We start from the raw sequence: 22,246 nt of genomic DNA on the forward strand, positions 1-22,246 counted from the left end.
ACTATAATACTGCCCCTATGTACAAGAATATAACTACTATAATACTGCCTCCTATGTACAAGAATATAACTACTATAATACTGCCCCCTACATACAAGAATATAACTACTATAATATTGTCCCCTATATACAAGAATATAACTACTATAATACTGCCCCCTATGTACAAGAATATAACTACTATAATACTGTTCCCTTTGTACAAGAATATAACTACTATAATACTGCATCCTATGTACAAGAATATAACTACTATAATACTGCCTCCTATGTACAAGAATATAACTACTATAATACTGCTCCCTATGTACAAGAATATAACTACTATAATACTGCCTCCTATGTACAAGAATATAACTACTATAATACTGCCCCCTATGTACAAGAATATAACTACTATAATACTGCCCCCTATGTACAAGAATATAACTACTATAATACTGCCCCCTATGTACAAGAATATAACTACTATAATACTGCCCCCTATGTACAAGAATATAACTACTATAATACTGCCCCCTATGTACAAGAATATAACTACTATAATACTGCCCCCTATGTACAAGAATATAACTACTATAATACTGCCCCCTATGTACAAGAATATAACCACTCTAATACTGCTCTCTATGTACAAGAATATAACTACTATAATACTGCCCCCTATGTACAAGAATATAACTACTATAATACTGCCTCCTATGTACAAGAATATAACTACTATAATACTGCTCCTATGTACAAGAATATAACTACTATAATACTGCCTCCTATGTACAAGAATATAACTACTATAATTGTGGTAGGGAAAAAACAGCTGATTGCGCTGATGGGAATAAAGATTTTTTTTGATTATTATAATAACAGAGCGACGCGTTTCGGCGGACAAATACCGCCTTTATCAAGCTCAACCAGGTTGTCCGCCGAAACGCGTCACTCTGTTATTATAATAATCAAAAAAAATCTTTATTCCCATGAGCGCAATCAGCTGTTTTTTCCCTACCACAAGTACATTTTCAAGCACCTTGCAAGGTGCTTTGCTTGCTGAATGCTGCAGCTCTCCGTCACTTCACGGATCAGGGAGGAAAAGATCTCATTTAAAGCCGTCCTGGACATCGGTGCCGACAGGGTCTATCTGATAGATTTTCCCTGTTCGGCACCAGGTGAGTGCAAATAATTTTATGCACCTTTCTTTAAGATGATTTGTTTTACAGTTTTCTGCTAACTTGGCGCACCCCTCATTATCTTTTATAACTACTATAATACTGCCACTTATGTACAAGAATATAACTACTATAATACTATCCCCTATGTACAGGTATATAACTACTACAATACTACTCCTATGTACAAGAATATAACTACTATAATACTGCCTCCTATGTATAAGAATATAACTACTATAATACAGTTCCTATATACAGGAATATAACTACTATAATACTGCCCCCTATGTACAAGAATATAACTACTATATAACTGCTCCTATGTACAAGAATATAACAACTATAATACTGCCCCCTATGTACAGGAATATAACTACTATAATACTGCCCCCTATGTACAAGAACATAACTACTATAATGTAGTTCCTATATACAAGAATATAACTACTATAATACTGCCTCCTATGTACAAGAATATAACTATTATAATATTGCCTCCTATGTACAAGAATATAACTACTATAATACTGCCCCCTATGTACAAGAATATAACTACTATAATACTGCCCCCTATATACAAGAATATAACTACTATAATACTGCCCCCTATATACAAGAATATAACTACTATAATACTGCCCCCTATGTACAAGAATATAACTACTATAATACTGCCCCCTATATACAAGAATATAACTACTATAATACAGTTCCTATATACAAGAATATAACTACTATAATACTGCCTCCTATGTACAAGAATATAACTACTATAATACTGCCTCCTATGTACAAGAATATAACTACTATAATACTACCCCTATGTACAAGAATATAATTACTATAATACTGCCCCCTATGTACAAGAATATAACTACTATAATACTGCCCCCTATGTACAAGAATATAACTACTATAATACTGCCCCCTATGTACAAGAATATAACTACTATAATACTGCCCCCTATGTACAAGAATATAACTACTATAATACTGCCCCCTATGTACAAGACTATAACTACTATAATACTGCCCCCTATGTACAAGAATATAACTACTATAATACTGCCCCCTATGTACAAGAATATAACTACTATAATACAGTTCCTATATACAGGAATATAACTACTATAATACTGCCCCCTATGTACAAGAATATAACAACTATAATACTGCCCGCTATGTACAAGAATATAACTACTATAATACTGCCCCTATGTACAAGAATATAACTACTATAATACTGCCCCCTATGTACAAAAATATAACTACTATAATACTGCCTCCTTTGTGCAAGAATATAACTACAATAATACTGCTCCTATGTACAAGAATATAACTACTATAATGCTGCTATGTACAAAAATATATCTACTGTAATGCTGCTCCTATGTACAAGAATATAACTACTATAATATTGCCCCCTATATACAAGAATATAACTACTATAATTCTGCCTCCTATGTACAAGAATATAACTACTATAATACTGCCTCCTATGTACAAGAATATAACTACTATAATACTGCTCCTATGTACAAGAATATAACTACTATAATACTGCCCCTATGTACAAGAATATAATTACTATAATACAGCCCCTATGTACAAGAATATAACTACTATAATACTGCCCCCTATGTACAAGAATATAACTGCTATAATATTGCCCCCTTTGTACAAGAATATAACTACTATAATGCTGCCCCCTATGTACAAGAATATAACTACTATAATACTGCCCTCTATGTACAAGAATAGAACTACTATAATACTGCCCCCTATGTACAAGAATATAACTACTATAATACTGCTCCTATGTACATGAATATAACTGCTATAATGCTGCCCCCTATATACAAGAATATAACTACTATAATACTGCCCCCTATGTACAAGAATATAACTACTATAATACTGCTCCTATGTACAAGAATATAACTACTATAATACTGCTCCTATGTACAAGAATATAACTACTATAATACTGCCCCTATGTACAAGAATATAATTACTATAATACAGCCCCTATGTACAAGAATATAACTACTATAATACTGCCCCCTATGTACAAGAATATAACTGCTATAATATTGCCCCCTTTGTACAAGAATATAACTACTATAATGCTGCCCCCTATGTACAAGAATATAACTACTATAATACTGCCCTCTATGTACAAGAATAGAACTACTATAATACTGACTCCTATGTACAAGAATATAACTAGTATAATACTGCTCCGATGTACAAGAATATAACTACTATAATACTGCCCTCTATGTACAAGAATAGAACTACTATAATACTGCCTCCTATGTACAAGAATATAACTACTATAATACTGCTCCTATGTACAAGAATATAACTACTATAATACTGCCCCCTATGTACAAGAACATAACTACTATAATATAGTTCGTATATACAAGAATATAACTACTATAATACTGCCCCCTATGTACAAGAATATAACTACTATAATACTGCCTCCTATGTACAAGAATATAACTATTATAATATTGCCTCCTATGTACAAGAATATAACTACTATAATACTGCCCCCTATGTACAAGAATATAACTACTATAATACTGCCCCCTATATACAAGAATATAACTACTATAATACAGTTCCTATATACAAGAATATAACTACTATAATACTGCCTCCTATGTACAAGAATATAACTACTATAATACTGCCCCCTATGTACAAGAATATAACAACTATAATACTGCCCGCTATGTACAAGAATATAACTACTATAATACTGCCCCTATGTACAAGAATATAACTACTATAATACTGCCCCCTATGTACAAAAATATAACTACTATAATACTGCCTCCTTTGTGCAAGAATATAACTACAATAATACTGCTCCTATGTACAAGAATATAACTACTATAATGCTGCTATGTACAAAAATATATCTACTGTAATGCTGCTCCTATGTACAAGAATATAACTACTATAATATTGCCCCCTATATACAAGAATATAACTACTATAATTCTGCCTCCTATGTACAAGAATATAACTACTATAATACTGCCCCCTATGTACTAGAATATAACTACTATAATACTGCTCCTATGTACAAGAATATAACTACTATAATACTGCCCCTATGTACAAGAATATAATTACTATAATACAGCCCCTATGTACAAGAATATAACTACTATAATACTGCCCCCTATGTACAAGAATATAACTGCTATAATATTGCCCCCTTTGTACAAGAATATAACTACTATAATGCTGCCCCCTATGTACAAGAATATAACTACTATAATACTGCCCTCTATGTACAAGAATAGAACTACTATAATACTGCTCCTATGTACAAGAATATAACTGCTATAATGCTGCCCCCTATATACAAGAATATAACTACTATAATACTGCCCCCTATGTACAAGAATATAACTACTATAATACTGCTCCTATGTACAAGAATATAACTACTATAATACTGCTCCTATGTACAAGAATATAACTACTATAATACTGCCCCTATGTACAAGAATATAATTACTATAATACAGCCCCTATGTACAAGAATATAACTACTATAATACTGCCCCCTATGTACAAGAATATAACTGCTATAATATTGCCCCCTTTGTACAAGAATATAACTACTATAATGCTGCCCCCTATGTACAAGAATATAACTACTATAATACTGCCCTCTATGTACAAGAATAGAACTACTATAATACTGACTCCTATGTACAAGAATATAACTAGTATAATACTGCTCCGATGTACAAGAATATAACTACTATAATACTGCCCTCTATGTACAAGAATAGAACTACTATAATACTGCCTCCTATGTACAAGAATATAACTACTATAATACTGCTCCTATGTACAAGAATATAACTACTATAATACTGCCCCCTATGTACAAGAACATAACTACTATAATATAGTTCGTATATACAAGAATATAACTACTATAATACTGCCCCCTATGTACAAGAATATAACTACTATAATACTGCCTCCTATGTACAAGAATATAACTATTATAATATTGCCTCCTATGTACAAGAATATAACTACTATAATACTGCCCCCTATGTACAAGAATATAACTACTATAATACTGCCCCCTATATACAAGAATATAACTACTATAATACAGTTCCTATATACAAGAATATAACTACTATAATACTGCCTCCTATGTACAAGAATATAACTACTATAATACTGCCTCCTATGTACAAGAATATAACTACTATAATACTACCCCTATGTACAAGAATATAATTACTATAATACTGCCCCCTATGTACAAGAATATAACTACTATAATACTGCCCCCTATGTACAAGAATATAACTACTATAATACTGCCCCCTATGTACAAGAATATAACTACTATAATACTGCCCCCTATGTACAAGAATATAACTACTATAATACTGCCCCCTATGTACAAGACTATAACTACTATAATACTGCCCCCTATGTACAAGAATATAACTACTGTAATACTGCCCCCTATGTACAAGAATATAACTACTATAATACAGTTCCTATATACAGGAATATAACTACTATAATACTGCCCCCTATGTACAAGAATATAACAACTATAATACTGCCCGCTATGTACAAGAATATAACTACTATAATACTGCCCCTATGTACAAGAATATAACTACTATAATACTGCCCCCTATGTACAAAAATATAACTACTATAATACTGCCTCCTTTGTGCAAGAATATAACTACAATAATACTGCTCCTATGTACAAGAATATAACTACTATAATGCTGCTATGTACAAAAATATATCTACTGTAATGCTGCTCCTATGTACAAGAATATAACTACTATAATATTGCCCCCTATATACAAGAATATAACTACTATAATTCTGCCTCCTATGTACAAGAATATAACTACTATAATATTGCCCCCTATATACAAGAATATAACTACTATAATACTGCCCCCTATGTACAAGAATATAACTACTATAATACTGCTCCTATGTACAAGAATATAACTACTATAATACTGCTCCTATGTACAAGAATATAACTACTATAATACTGCCCCTATGTACAAGAATATAATTACTATAATACAGCCCCTATGTACAAGAATATAACTACTATAATACTGCCCCCTATGTACAAGAATATAACTGCTATAATATTGCCCCCTATGTACAAGAATATAACTACTATAATGCTGCCCCCTATGTACAAGAATATAACTACTATAATACTGCCCCCTATGTACAAGAATAGAACTACTATAATACTGACTCCTATGTACAAGAATATAACTAGTATAATACTGCTCCGATGTACAAGAATATAACTACTATAATACTGCCCTCTATGTACAAGAATAGAACTACTATAATACTCCCTCCTATGTACAAGAATATAACTACTATAATACTGCTCCTATGTACAAGAATATAACTACTATAATACTGCAACCTATGTACAAGAATATAACTGCTATCATATTGCCCCCTATGTACAAGAATATAACTACTATAATACTGCCCCCTATGTACAAGAATATAACTACTATAATACTGCCCCCTATGTACAAGAATATAACTACTATAATACTGCCCTTCATGTACAAGAATAGAACTACTATAATAGTGCCTCCTATGTACAAGAATATAACTAGTATAATACTGCTCCGATGTACAAGAATATAACTACTATAATACTGCCCTCTATGTACAAGAATAGAACTACTATAATACTGCCCCCTATGTACAAGAATATAACTACTATAATACTGCCTCCTATGTACAAGAATATAACTAGTATAATACTGCTCCGATGTACAAGAATATAACTACTATAATACTGCCCCCATGTACAAGAATATAACTAGTATAATACTGCTCCTATGTGCAAGAATATAACTACTATAATATTGCCCCCTATGTACAAGAATATAACTACTATAATACTGCCCCCTATGTACAAGAATATAACTACTATAATACTGCCTCCTATGTACAAGAATATAACTACTATAATACTGCCTCCTATGTACAAGAATATAACTATTATAATATTGCCTCCTATGTACAAGAATATAACTACTATAATACTGCCCCCTATGTACAAGAATATAACTACTATAATACTGCCTCCTATGTACAAGAATATAACTATTATAATATTGCCTCCTATGTACAAGAATATAACTACTATAATACTGCCCCCTATGTACAAGAATATAACTACTATAATACTGCCTCCTATGTACAAGAATATAACTATTATAATATTGCCTCCTATGTACAAGAATATAACTGCTATAATACTGCCCCCTATGTACAAGAATATAACTACTATAATACTGCCCCCTATGTACAAGAATATAACTACTATAATACTACCCCTATGTACAAGAATATAACTACTATAATACTGCCCCCTATGTACACCCCCTATCTACAAGAATATAACTACTATAATGCTGCTATGTACAAAAATATATCTACTGTAATGCTGCTCCTATGTACAAGAATATAACTACTATAATATTGCCCCCCTATGTACAAGAATATAACTACTATAATTCTGCCTCCTATGTACAAGAATATAACTACTATAATATTGCCCCCTATATACAAGAATATAACTACTATAATTCTGCCTCCTATGTATAAGAATATAACTACTGTAATACTTCCCCCTATGTACAAGAATATAACTTCTATAATACTGTCCTCTATATACAAGAATATAACTACTATAATACTGCCCCCTATGTACAAGAATATAACTACTATAATACTGCTCCCTATGTACAAGAATATAACTACTATAATACTGCCCCCTATGTACAAGAATATAACTACTATAATACTGCCCCATATGTACAAGAATATAACTACTATAATACTGCCTCCTATGTACAAGAATATAACTACTATAATACTGCCCCCTATGTACAATAATATAACTACTATAATACTGCTCCTATGTACAAGAATATAACTACTATAATACTGCTCCTATGTACAAGAATATAACTACTATAATACTGCCCCTATGTACAAGAATATAACTACTATAATACAGCCCCTATGTACAAGAATATAACTACTATAATACTGCCCCCTATGTACAAGAATATAACTGCTATAATATTGCCCCCTATGTACAAGAATATAACTACTATAATACTGCCCCCGATGTACAAGAATATAACTACTATAATACTGCCCTCTATGTACAAGAATAGAACTACTATAATACTGCCTCCTATGTACAAGAATATAACTACTATAATACTCCTCCTATGTACAAGAATATAACTACTATAATACTGCAACCTATGTACAAGAATATAACTGCTATAATACTGCCCCCTATGTACAAGATTATAACTACTATAATACTGCCCCCTATGTACAAGAATATAACTACTATAATACTGCCCCCTATGTACAAGAATATAACTAGTATAATACTGCTCCTATGTGCAAGAATATAACTACTATAATACTGCTCCTATGTATAAGAATATAACTACTATAATACTGCCCCCTATGTACAAGAATATAACTACTATAATACTGCCCCCTATGTACAAGAATATAACTACTATAATACTGCTCCCTATGTACAAGAATATAACTGCTATAATACTGCCCCCTATGTACAAGAATATAACTACTATAATACTGCTCCCTATGTACAAGAATATAACTACTATAATATTGCCCCCTATATACAAGAATATAACTACTATAATTCTGCCTCCTATGTATAAGAATATAACTACTGTAATACTTCCCCCTATGTACAAGAATATAACTTCTATAATACTGTCCTCTATATACAAGAATATAACTACTATAATACTGCCCCCTATGTACAAGAATATAACTACTATAATACTGCTCCCTATGTACAAGAATATAACTACTATAATACTGCCCCCTATGTACAAGAATATAACTACTATAATACTGCCCCATATGTACAAGAATATAACTACTATAATACTGCCTCCTATGTACAAGAATATAACTACTATAATACTGCCCCCTATGTACAATAATATAACTACTATAATACTGCTCCTATGTACAAGAATATAACTACTATAATACTGCTCCTATGTACAAGAATATAACTACTATAATACTGCCCCTATGTACAAGAATATAACTACTATAATACAGCCCCTATGTACAAGAATATAACTACTATAATACTGCCCCCTATGTACAAGAATATAACTGCTATAATATTGCCCCCTATGTACAAGAATATAACTACTATAATACTGCCCCCGATGTACAAGAATATAACTACTATAATACTGCCCTCTATGTACAAGAATAGAACTACTATAATACTGCCTCCTATGTACAAGAATATAACTACTATAATACTCCTCCTATGTACAAGAATATAACTACTATAATACTGCAACCTATGTACAAGAATATAACTGCTATAATACTGCCCCCTATGTACAAGATTATAACTACTATAATACTGCCCCCTATGTACAAGAATATAACTACTATAATACTGCCCCCTATGTACAAGAATATAACTAGTATAATACTGCTCCTATGTGCAAGAATATAACTACTATAATACTGCTCCTATGTATAAGAATATAACTACTATAATACTGCCCCCTATGTACAAGAATATAACTACTATAATACTGCCCCCTATGTACAAGAATATAACTACTATAATACTGCTCCCTATGTACAAGAATATAACTGCTATAATACTGCCCCCTATGTACAAGAATATAACTACTATAATACTGCTCCCTATGTACAAGAATATAACTGCTATAATACTGCCCCCTATGTACAAGAATATAACTACTATAATACTGCCCCCTATGTACAAGAATATAACTACTATAATACTGCTCCTATGTACAAGAATATAACTATTATAATATTGCCTCCTATGTACAAGAATATAACTACTATAATACTGCCCCCTATGTACAAGAATATAACTACTATAATACTGCCTCCTATGTACAAGAATATAACTATTATAATATTGCCTCCTATGTACAAGAATATAACTGCTATAATACTGCCCCCTATGTACAAGAATATAACTACTATAATACTGCCCCCTATGTACAAGAATATAACTACTATAATACTACCCCTATGTACAAGAATATAACTACTATAATACTGCCCCCTATGTACACCCCCTATCTACAAGAATATAACTACTATAATGCTGCTATGTACAAAAATATATCTACTGTAATGCTGCTCCTATGTACAAGAATATAACTACTATAATATTGCCCCCCTATGTACAAGAATATAACTACTATAATTCTGCCTCCTATGTACAAGAATATAACTACTATAATATTGCCCCCTATATACAAGAATATAACTACTATAATTCTGCCTCCTATGTATAAGAATATAACTACTGTAATACTTCCCCCTATGTACAAGAATATAACTTCTATAATACTGTCCTCTATATACAAGAATATAACTACTATAATACTGCCCCCTATGTACAAGAATATAACTACTATAATACTGCTCCCTATGTACAAGAATATAACTACTATAATACTGCCCCCTATGTACAAGAATATAACTACTATAATACTGCCCCATATGTACAAGAATATAACTACTATAATACTGCCTCCTATGTACAAGAATATAACTACTATAATACTGCCCCCTATGTACAATAATATAACTACTATAATACTGCTCCTATGTACAAGAATATAACTACTATAATACTGCTCCTATGTACAAGAATATAACTACTATAATACTGCCCCTATGTACAAGAATATAACTACTATAATACAGCCCCTATGTACAAGAATATAACTACTATAATACTGCCCCCTATGTACAAGAATATAACTGCTATAATATTGCCCCCTATGTACAAGAATATAACTACTATAATACTGCCCCCGATGTACAAGAATATAACTACTATAATACTGCCCTCTATGTACAAGAATAGAACTACTATAATACTGCCTCCTATGTACAAGAATATAACTACTATAATACTCCTCCTATGTACAAGAATATAACTACTATAATACTGCAACCTATGTACAAGAATATAACTGCTATAATACTGCCCCCTATGTACAAGATTATAACTACTATAATACTGCCCCCTATGTACAAGAATATAACTACTATAATACTGCCCCCTATGTACAAGAATATAACTAGTATAATACTGCTCCTATGTGCAAGAATATAACTACTATAATACTGCTCCTATGTATAAGAATATAACTACTATAATACTGCCCCCTATGTACAAGAATATAACTACTATAATACTGCCCCCTATGTACAAGAATATAACTACTATAATACTGCTCCCTATGTACAAGAATATAACTGCTATAATACTGCCCCCTATGTACAAGAATATAACTACTATAATACTGCTCCCTATGTACAAGAATATAACTACTATAATATTGCCCCCTATATACAAGAATATAACTACTATAATTCTGCCTCCTATGTATAAGAATATAACTACTGTAATACTTCCCCCTATGTACAAGAATATAACTTCTATAATACTGTCCTCTATATACAAGAATATAACTACTATAATACTGCCCCCTATGTACAAGAATATAACTACTATAATACTGCTCCCTATGTACAAGAATATAACTACTATAATACTGCCCCCTATGTACAAGAATATAACTACTATAATACTGCCCCATATGTACAAGAATATAACTACTATAATACTGCCTCCTATGTACAAGAATATAACTACTATAATACTGCCCCCTATGTACAAGAATATAACTACTATAATACTGCTCCTATGTACAAGAATATAACTACTATAATACTGCTCCTATGTACAAGAATATAACTACTATAATACTGCCCCTATGTACAAGAATATAACTACTATAATACAGCCCCTATGTACAAGAATATAACTACTATAATACTGCCCCCTATGTACAAGAATATAACTGCTATAATATTGCCCCCTATGTACAAGAATATAACTACTATAATACTGCCCCCGATGTACAAGAATATAACTACTATAATACTGCCCTCTATGTACAAGAATAGAACTACTATAATACTGCCTCCTATGTACAAGAATATAACTACTATAATACTCCTCCTATGTACAAGAATATAACTACTATAATACTGCAACCTATGTACAAGAATATAACTGCTATAATACTGCCCCCTATGTACAAGATTATAACTACTATAATACTGCCCCCTATGTACAAGAATATAACTACTATAATACTGCCCCCTATGTACAAGAATATAACTAGTATAATACTGCTCCTATGTGCAAGAATATAACTACTATAATACTGCTCCTATGTATAAGAATATAACTACTATAATACTGCCCCCTATGTACAAGAATATAACTACTATAATACTGCCCCCTATGTACAAGAATATAACTACTATAATACTGCTCCCTATGTACAAGAATATAACTGCTATAATACTGCCCCCTATGTACAAGAATATAACTACTATAATACTGCTCCCTATGTACAAGAATATAACTGCTATAATACTGCCCCCTATGTACAAGAATATAACTACTATAATACTGCCCCCTATGTACAAGAATATAACTACTATAATACTGCTCCTATGTACAAGAATATAACTACTATAATACTGCTCCTATGTACAAGAATATAACTACTATAATACTGCCCCTGCGGAGATTTGCCGCAGGTTCAAAACTGTGAGATTTTCGCAGTGAACCGTGGGAACCCCGCCTTACATGGGAACTGCAATTTGATTAACGTTTACGCTATTTTTTTCTGTGGACACAGAAATGCTGAAGTCTGCAGCTCATGTGTAATGTACCCACCTGGAAATCTGTATAGTATGTGAGATAATGCAGCAGAAATGTCAGCACGGAGAGCCATTCAGCTATCACTGCCGACGCATCACAGATCTAAACAGGATAAGAGAAAATATTATTCTGTATTTGCCGCCAGTATAAAACTATAGTGCAGTAATAACATCTGAAGTATTACACACTCTAATTCTAGTCTTCTGTAGCTGTACATTTTGTCAGGTCAGTGTATGAACTTTTCCTTATGTCTCTTATGCTTCTGCTTAGCTTTGCCTCATTAATGGTTTATTTTGGGAATGGGTCAGAGTGAAAACGTTTATTTTTAATGACTACGTACTGTATACTGTGTATAGCGACTATATTGTTCTTCTCGGGCAATCTAATGTCACACTGACATGCCCAGACTTTACAAAATCAATTAATCATTTTTTACTTGCAATACCACTCTTGACCACATGTTGTGCTATGAGAACTTGAGAGCACAGACCTTTACAATACAATGCTCAGAGCTTCACCTAGTGGTAAATATATGCAGTGCACTAATTTACATTATTTGCAGAAAATAATTGAAGCACATTGTGATAGATGACAATTTTGGGGCCTGTGGCATCTATACGATAGCCTTACCAATATTATTGGTGATAAATACAACTACATTAGTAGCTATCGTGTATAATAAAATAGACCTACCTCCGTACAATGGCTTCCATTACACAGCTCATATATAAGGGTTATTTTAAGAAGAAGAACTGATAGAAGAATGTATAAAGGAAATGTAACAGTGGTGTATAGTACAAAAATGATAATAGGACAGTCAGACCATTACAAGGCTTGGAGATTGACTTTCGCTCATACAAGAGTATACTCAGAGTCAGACAGCTGACTAAATAAAGAGTTCTATTTGCTAAGCAGAGTACATTTCTAAAACAATATGTTTTACTTTATTTGATCTTCTATACATATATTTAACTATGTGAACCTTAACTAAGCTTAAAGAACTTAAATACTTGCTACAAAAGGAAAATAAATATATGTTTATCAAATGGAAAGAGGGGGGAATATCTAGAGAAGAATATAATGCAGTCTGCCGAAACGGTAGGGAAAGTGTCAGAAAAGTTAAAGCTAATAATGAATTGAGGCTTGCAAGAAAGGCTAAAAGCAATAAAAAAAAAACGGTTTGGGGCGTATGTCAAAAGCAAAAGAAAAGATGAAAATGGTAATTTAGTTTAAAATGATGTTGAGAATGCGAACTTTTAAATTGCTATTTTGTATTTGCTTTCTCTCAGAAAGTAGATGTAACATCAGCTGATCTTCCCTGTGGCATTGGGGGAATAAAAGAAAGCAGGCTATCTATAAGCCGAGAGATGGTGAGGGAACACTTAGTTAACTTAAAGGGGTTGTCCCGCGAAAGCAAGTGGGTCTATACACTTCTGTATGGCCATATTAATGCACTTTGTAATATACATCGTGCATTAATTATGAGCCATACAGAAGTTATTCACTTACCTGCTCCGTTGCTAGCGTCCCCGTCGCCATGGTGCCGTCTAATTTCAGCGTCTAATCTCCCAATTAGACGCGCTTGCGCAGTCCGGTCTTCTCCCTTCTGAATGGGGCCGCTCGTGCTGGAGAGCTGCTCCTCGTAGCTCCGCCCCGTCACGTGTGCCGATTCCAGCCAATCAGGATGCTGGAATCGGCAATGGAACGCACAGAGCCCACGGTGCACCATGGGAGAAGACCTGCGGTCCACCGTGGGTGAAGATCCCGGCAGCCATCTTCGCAAGGTAAGTAAGAAGTCACCGGAGCACAGGGATTCGGGTAAGTACTATCCGTTTTTTTTTTTTAAACCCCTGCATCGGGTTTGTCTCGCACCGAACGGGGGGGGGCTATTGAAAAAAAAAACCCGTTTCGGCGCGGGACAACCCCTTTAAATGAAATCAAGTCTCCAGGTGCAGATGAATTACATCCCAGGGCATTGAAGGAAGTAGCAGATGTAATTGCTGAGCCACTTGGCATAATCTTTAAAAGTTATTGGAGAACGGGAAAAGTCCCAGCAAACTGGAAAAGGGCCAATGTTGTTCCTATCTTCAAAAAAGGAAAGAAGGTGGATCCAGGAAACTACAGGCCTGTGGGCCTGACGTCTGTACCGAGAAAGATCTTCAAACAAATTATTCAACACCATATATGCAAGTACTTGGATGAGAATGGAGTAATTAACCAGAGCCAGCATGGTTTTGTAACAAACAAGTCATGCCAGACAAATCTAAATAACTTCTATAACAGAATCACTGACTGGGTTGATCAGGGAAATGCGGTAGATATAGTATATCTTCATTTTAGAAAAACATTAGACAAAGTATCTCATGCCATTCTTATCGAAAAAATGACCAAATATGGGATTGACAAGGCAACTGTTAGGTGGATTCACAACTGGCTGAGTGATCGTACTCAAAGAGTGCTAATAAATGGCTGCACATCCAATCAGAAGAATGTATCAAGTGGGGTACCACAAGGCTCTGTCCGAGGCCCAGTGTTGTTCAGCATTTTATAAATGATCTGGAGGAGGGAAGTGATGGGAAACTGATCAAATTTGTAGACAACACAAAGGTAATAGGGATCTCCAACACTAGAAAAGAGAGCATGGATTTAAAAACATTTAAAAAAAGCTTTAACAGTGGGTGGTGACTAACAGAGTCGTATTTAACAAGTAGAAATGCAAAATACTACATCTGGGCAAGAAAAACGAAAGAAACCCCTACATAATGGGAGGAATTGGGCTAATCAGCAGCACATGTGAAAAAGATTTGGATATACTAATAGATCACAGACTGAGCATGATTCAACAGGGTAATGCAGGAGCAAAAAAGGCAAACACAATGTTACATCCGCCGGGCACACCAGAGCACCAAGCCTCAGCATGGACGCAAGACGTTGTTCACACAAACGCTATAAGCACACACTAAATGCATACCGAACATCAAGGTGGGACTGCAAACTGGTCTCACAGGTAGACATAACATATCTCTACTCCATCGGGACAACCACCACGTGAAAACCTGAATGCAAGCAGGGCAATCGTCCCGATAAGGACGACCCGAAGCTGGAACCTAGGGACCTACCTATCCCTGGATGGCAAACGATCCACAGCAGGATAGGACACAGCTCACACCAACTCACAGAAGAAGACTGTTCACACCTGATGTCTGGAAACCTACATAGGCACTGAACATGTTACTGTTCACACCAACACCTCAGGGATTTGCACGCAAGATAGAACAGGACTATTCATACATCTTGTCTGGCATCTGCACAGACCCAATGAACACAGCACTGTTCACACACATCCGGCCACCTGCACAGACATGCAACAAACATCATGCATAAAAGCAAAACCCTAGGGTGACAGAGAAACCCAACACAAAAACCTGACTCAGAGCTCTCATGCATACAGTTAAACCATTACTAGCGCAAGTGTCCTCACACCAAGGGAAAAGAGTCAGACACTGAACTGACATACAGGGAACAGTGTCAGGCATCACCCATCTGACCATACATAAGACATCAGAAGTCTTGAGGCCACACCTGACGAAAGGTGAAGGAAGAGGGAATTTGCATGAAATATAGACAGAGACTACAGGTATTCAGACCGTCCTCAGGGAAGGTGAGGGACACACTACAGACTAGAGATGCATAACACAGCTCAGAGTGGGATTAACACAGAATACATAAACAAGATAAAATGACCAGCGTTCTCTGGAAAGAGAAGCTAGTATTTATGTGCCACAGACCAAATGGATTGGCTGGAGAATAGTACATCCAGCCAGCTGAATTAACCCCCACCTGTGAAGGTGTGCTCATGGAAACCTGTAGAACCACAGGTCCCAGCTTTACAACCTAATACACAATTCTGGGATGTATCAAGAGAAGCAAAGAGTCTAGATCTTGTGAGGCAATTATCCCTCTCTACTCTTCCTTAGTCAGACTTCATCTGGAATACGGTGTCCAGTTCTGGGCACCACACTTTAGGCATAAAGTCTGCAAATCATGTCCTGTGAGGAATGGTTAAAGGATCTGGGAATGTATAGCTTGCAAAAAAAAGAAGGCTGAGAGGAAACTTAATAGCTGTCTACAAATATCTGAAGTGCTGTCACAGTGCAGAGGGATCAGCCCTATTCTCATCTGCACAAGGAAAGACTAGAAGCAATGGGATGAAACTGAAAGGGAGGAGACACAGATTAGATATTAGACAGTGAGGGTGATCAATGAGTGGGACAGGTTGCCATGGGAGGTGGTGAGTTCTGCTTCAATGGAAGTCTTCAAACAGAGGCTGGACAGACGTCTATCTGGGTTTATTTAGTGAATCCTGCATTGAGCAGGGGGTTGAACCCGATGACACTAGAGGTAACTTTCACCTTTATGATTTTATGATAAGCTCAGGAATGTTTATAGATTACCAATTAAAGGGGTTGTCCCGCGGCAGCAAGTGGGTCTATACACTTCTGTATGGCCATATTAATGCACTTTGTAATGTACATTGTGCATTAATTATGAGCCATACAGAAGTTATCAAAAGTTTTATACTTACCTGCTCCGTTGCTAGCGTCCTTGTCTCCATGGTGCCGACTAATTTTCGGCCTCTAATGGCCAAATTAGCCGCGCTTGCGCAGTCCGGGTCTTCTGCTGTCTTCAATGGGGCCGCTCGTGCAGAATGCCAGCTCCGTGTAGCTCCGCCCCGTCACGTGCCGATTCCAGCCAATCAGGAGGCTGGAATCGGCAATGGACCGCACAGAAGAGCTGCGGTCCACGGAGGGAGCAGACCCCGGCGGCCATCTTCAGCAGGTGAGTATGAAGACGCCGGACCGTCGGGATTCAGGTAAGCACTCTCCGGTTTGTTTTTTTAACCCCTGCATCGGGGTTGTCTTGCGCCGAACGGGGGGGGGGGGGTTAAAAAAAAAAAAAAAACCCGTTTCGGCGCGGGACAACCCCTTTAATGATCTCAGATCATCACAATTTACACAAATACTGTGTGACCTGCGATTCTCCAAGCAGCTCTTAATTAACTCTGATTTGGAACACAAGAATATACCTGTAGCACTCCACTGCACTGACAAAAACATAAGAATGACTCAAAGACATATACTGGAACCAGAATCACTGTGTAGCTTCTTATTTGAGGCAGGAGGATACTTAAAAAGGATACAAGAAATAAGAGCTCCAGCCATCATGCGGGATAAAGTCCTCCTGATATGACACACACATGGAGGGCTCAGTGACATCTGATATAAGTATTTTGATTGGTACAGGTTGTACACGGCTCCTAACCCTAATGACACAACCGCGCCGGTCCTATGGATCACAGGAAAAGGTTCTACCTGCAAAACAGATACATGCATCAGATTCTGAGGTCAACTTAAAGCAGTTCTCCGATGGTAACCATGACATTTCTATGGGCGTCCCCTTGCCCATACAGCCCCATTTACAGAATAGATGCACTTATAAAAGTGTACAGTTCTCTCGTTCTTGTTCCCAGTCACGTGATACAACCATTCACTGAATCGCCGCTTTTCGTTGACCTGTCCACAGCTTCCAGTCCAAGCTGGGAACAGCACGTCGTCACACACATTATATAGAGGTGACGGTCAGTTAGTCCTGGCATGTCCATTTAATTTCCCAGAAATGTGCAGTCCGCGGTGGGCGGAGCCAGTCCAAGCGGAGAAGGCGGTGCAAGTAGTGATGGGAAATGTAGTAGATGGAAAGTGATGTGACTGGAGAACACGGACATACACAAATCTGGTGTAAATGCCTTGGTAGCATTTGGACCTCTGCAGGTACCAGGCTGGGTACATCTGCTATCTCTGCAGCCCCTATAGATGAGCTCCTGGTTGGACCCCATTCTAGGTCTTGCTGTTGTACCCTATGATTCCTGTATATACAGGGGGTGCGGTGACAGGAGACCTTATGTAATATAACAACATGACATATTGGGTGGTTCACCAACCTGAAACACAGCAACAACGGACGTCCCAATACATGAGGACAATCCCACTGCAAGTAACACCTTCTGAGACACGGAACAATGAATTTCATTGGCTGCAGACTGAACATCAAGGAACTTGTACTGGAAATATATTGTTGTGGCTCCTGTAGTAGAAGATACATGCGGTTAGCGTGTAACGTGTTCCTGTTATCCGGGGCCTGCAGATCTCTAGCCAAAAAAGACGTAGAACTGATAAATGATTTGCCTACATCCACTTACCAAGAATGGATGACAACATGAAGACTGTAGTGAATATGACGGACTCTGGGGAATAGGACCCTGTTTCACTGAAATGTAACAGAAAATACTGCAATGTAATAAAATCCGAAACGAGCAACTTAGTGGAGCCCCAGTACCGCCAGTAACTTCAGTAAGGACCATATTCTGCTTTCCCGGAGCTGCAGCTGATTAGAGGGGATCCAAATACTTCAGGTCTCTTCACAAGAAAAAACATTGAGGAAATAGGGATGACACAAGGACTAGCAGTGCTTGTTCTGTACAGTAGTCCAGAGTAGTATTCATAAAGCTGTATGTCTTGCTCACCAGACGGTATCTGTGTATGTACAGATATGGGGTGTATTAGTGTCAGGGTTTGACGACCGTGACAGGGGCGTAGTATATCAGCCACGAGGCGGAAAAAGGACTGGTGGTACTAGGTCAGTCTAAGCCATGTTATGATACTTTTATGGTCGTACATTTGTCATCCCCTTGGGTTTCCGCGTCGTTGATGAAGGGTCATCATCTCTCCAGGGTGAAGGTGGTCTAGTCCTTTTTCCCTAGGTGATGCCTTCTGGATTAAGCTAAATAATCGGTGTATAGATTTTTGGTGTATTGATTTATTTCTATATTGGAGTTGTTACTGCCATTGCTTCAGCTGCCATTATTTGTTACCACCTGCTTATTGACATTCCCTGCCTCTACCTTGGGTCAGTATAGTTGGCCTAGGTTCAGGACGTGGGGTCGTCCTTGTCAGGACGATCTTCCCACCTTAGGCAGGGGTATTTTTTCCCCTTTGGCTGGTAGGGCTACATTTCCTATCTTTTCTCCTGTGTTGGGTGGTGGTTTTAGCGTCTTATGTCTGTGCTGGGCATAGTCTGTAAATGGTCAGCACGGACGTAACAATTAGTATATATAGGGGGGGTTACAGTGAGGTGTATAGGTCAGGTGCTGGGGGGGGGGATCTGGAAGAGGAGTAGACAGAGAAGAGTTAGATTAGAGGATGTGATTGGATTCCCTATAGAGATGTGTATTTAGGGCTCACTTAAAACTTTGGATATCAGGGATTAACCTGATTGTCAGGGGTAGCGCATTCCAACGAACTGGTACAGCTCAGGAGAAGTCTTGGAGATGGGAGTGGTAGGTTCAGATCATGAAGGATGATAGGGCCATTTTGTACATCACGATTATGGTGCAAACAATCGTTAGATCAAGTGGTTTGCACAGTAATTGTTAGGTGTAAATGTATGCAGCGACCAAACGATCAGCAATAAATTGTTACATTATCGCTGATTGGATGTCCTATGGTTGCTTCACATACATGTATTTTTCCTGAGTAAAAAAAAAAAGAGTCAATGGGGATGCACAAATGCTCGCAAATATGCTAGGAGATGCGTGAAACACTGCACAGGAAAAAGAACACATCTCAGACTCATCTAATATAAATAAGCCTATGGCTTTTTCTTGCACCACATTTTGTGCACTTTGCCTCACCGCCGCAGAATCCTGAAATTTGAGCTGGATGCACTGAGTGACCCGTCAAAGTTCCCCATGCTAAAGTATAGCGGCGCTTCAGGATTCAAGCGTTGCTAAGCAACGTACATAGTCTCGCAACATACAGCGGCCATGGGATATGGCCGCAGCAGGGAGATTCAAGCAATGGCCACAGGAGAAGATACAAGCGACGGCCACAGGAGAAGATTCAAGTGACGGCCACAGGAGGGAGATTCAAGCCACAGCTACAGGAAGGAGATTCAAGCCACGGCCACAGGAGGGAGATTCAAGCCACGGCCACAGGAGGGAGATTTAAGCCTTGGACACAGGAGGGAGATTTAAAGGGGTTGTCTCGCGAAATCAAGTGGGGTTATACACTTCTGTATGGCCATATTAATGCACTTTGTAATATACATCGTGCATTAAATATGAGCCATACAGAAGTTATTCCACTTACCTGCTCCATTGCAAGCGTCCTCGTCGCCATGGTTCCGTCTAAATTCGCTGGCAGCTTGCTTTTTTAGACGCGCTTGCGCAGTCCGTTCTTCTCCTTTCAGCACGAGCCGCTTCAGTGTGCTCCCCGCTACAGCTCTTCTGCGCATGCGCAGACGAGCTGTCACTGCTCGGGAGCGCGCTGGAGCGGCCATTCTGTACCATCCTCTGTTAGAGGAAGGTGCAGAGCCGCCCAGCTGTCCCAAGAAGCCGCCCAGCTGTCCCGCCGTCCTGCCGTCCTGCCGCCCAGGTAAGTGATGGGCCGGGGGGGCTGCCGCTGCGCCGGGGGCGGGCTGCGCTGGGGGGGGGGCTGCCACTGTGATGGGGGGGCTGCCGCTGCGCCGGGGGGGCTGCCGCTGTGATGGGGGGGCTGTCGCTGCGATGGGGGGGCTGTCGCTGTGCCGGGGGGGCTGTCGCTGCGATGGGGGGGGGCTGCACCGGTTACCTGCTGCCTGGTGGTGGGTGACTGGTCGGCCGTGTTCAATCCAGGGGTCCGGTCGGCGGCTGCGGGGCGTCTGGTTGTCAGGGAGACACAGCTGGTAGCGTCTCGGGAGCGCGCACGTCGGGCTACAGCAAGCGATGGGAAAAGAGCTGGCGGCCATCTTGGGAAAATTTTTATAAGTTGCTGAAACGCTGGAACTGTAAGTACAAACCAGCTAGAAAAGTCATTTACAGGGGGGCTTAGTAATGTATGCTTAATTAGGGGGACTGGGAAAAAAAAAAATTCACTGCTTCCTCGAGACAACCCCTTTAAGCCACGGACACAGGAGGGAGATTCAAGCGATAGCCACAGGAAGGAGTATAGTGGCCCAGAGTGAGCAGGCCTTTTAATAAAGGATATGGATGACTTAATGCAAAAAAGCATTTTGAAGCTTCATAATATACCTGAATCTAGTCTGGGATATGATCTGTAGGACTAAATAATGACAGAATGGA

At 37.5% G+C, this 22,246-nt stretch overlaps 1 protein-coding gene across 1 annotated transcript in view; it reads right to left on the bottom strand.

Moving 5' to 3' along the window:
• LOC136571897 (DNA damage-regulated autophagy modulator protein 1-like) overlaps nucleotides 1–22,246 on the bottom strand; it is a 40,768-nt gene that overhangs the window by 12,855 nt on the left and 5,667 nt on the right. The window contains exons 2-6 of the mRNA XM_066572514.1: nucleotides 19,328–19,395; nucleotides 19,070–19,212; nucleotides 18,272–18,443; nucleotides 13,765–13,823; nucleotides 13,087–13,173 (exon numbers count right to left, since the gene is read on the bottom strand). Of these exons, the coding sequence (XP_066428611.1) occupies nucleotides 13,087–13,173; nucleotides 13,765–13,823; nucleotides 18,272–18,443; nucleotides 19,070–19,212; nucleotides 19,328–19,395 (529 nt within the window). The remainder of the gene's footprint in view (nucleotides 1–13,086; nucleotides 13,174–13,764; nucleotides 13,824–18,271; nucleotides 18,444–19,069; nucleotides 19,213–19,327; nucleotides 19,396–22,246) is intronic.

This window comes from Eleutherodactylus coqui, chromosome 6 (assembly GCF_035609145.1).
Source record: "Eleutherodactylus coqui strain aEleCoq1 chromosome 6, aEleCoq1.hap1, whole genome shotgun sequence".
Lineage (NCBI taxonomy): Eukaryota > Metazoa > Chordata > Amphibia > Anura > Eleutherodactylidae > Eleutherodactylus > Eleutherodactylus coqui.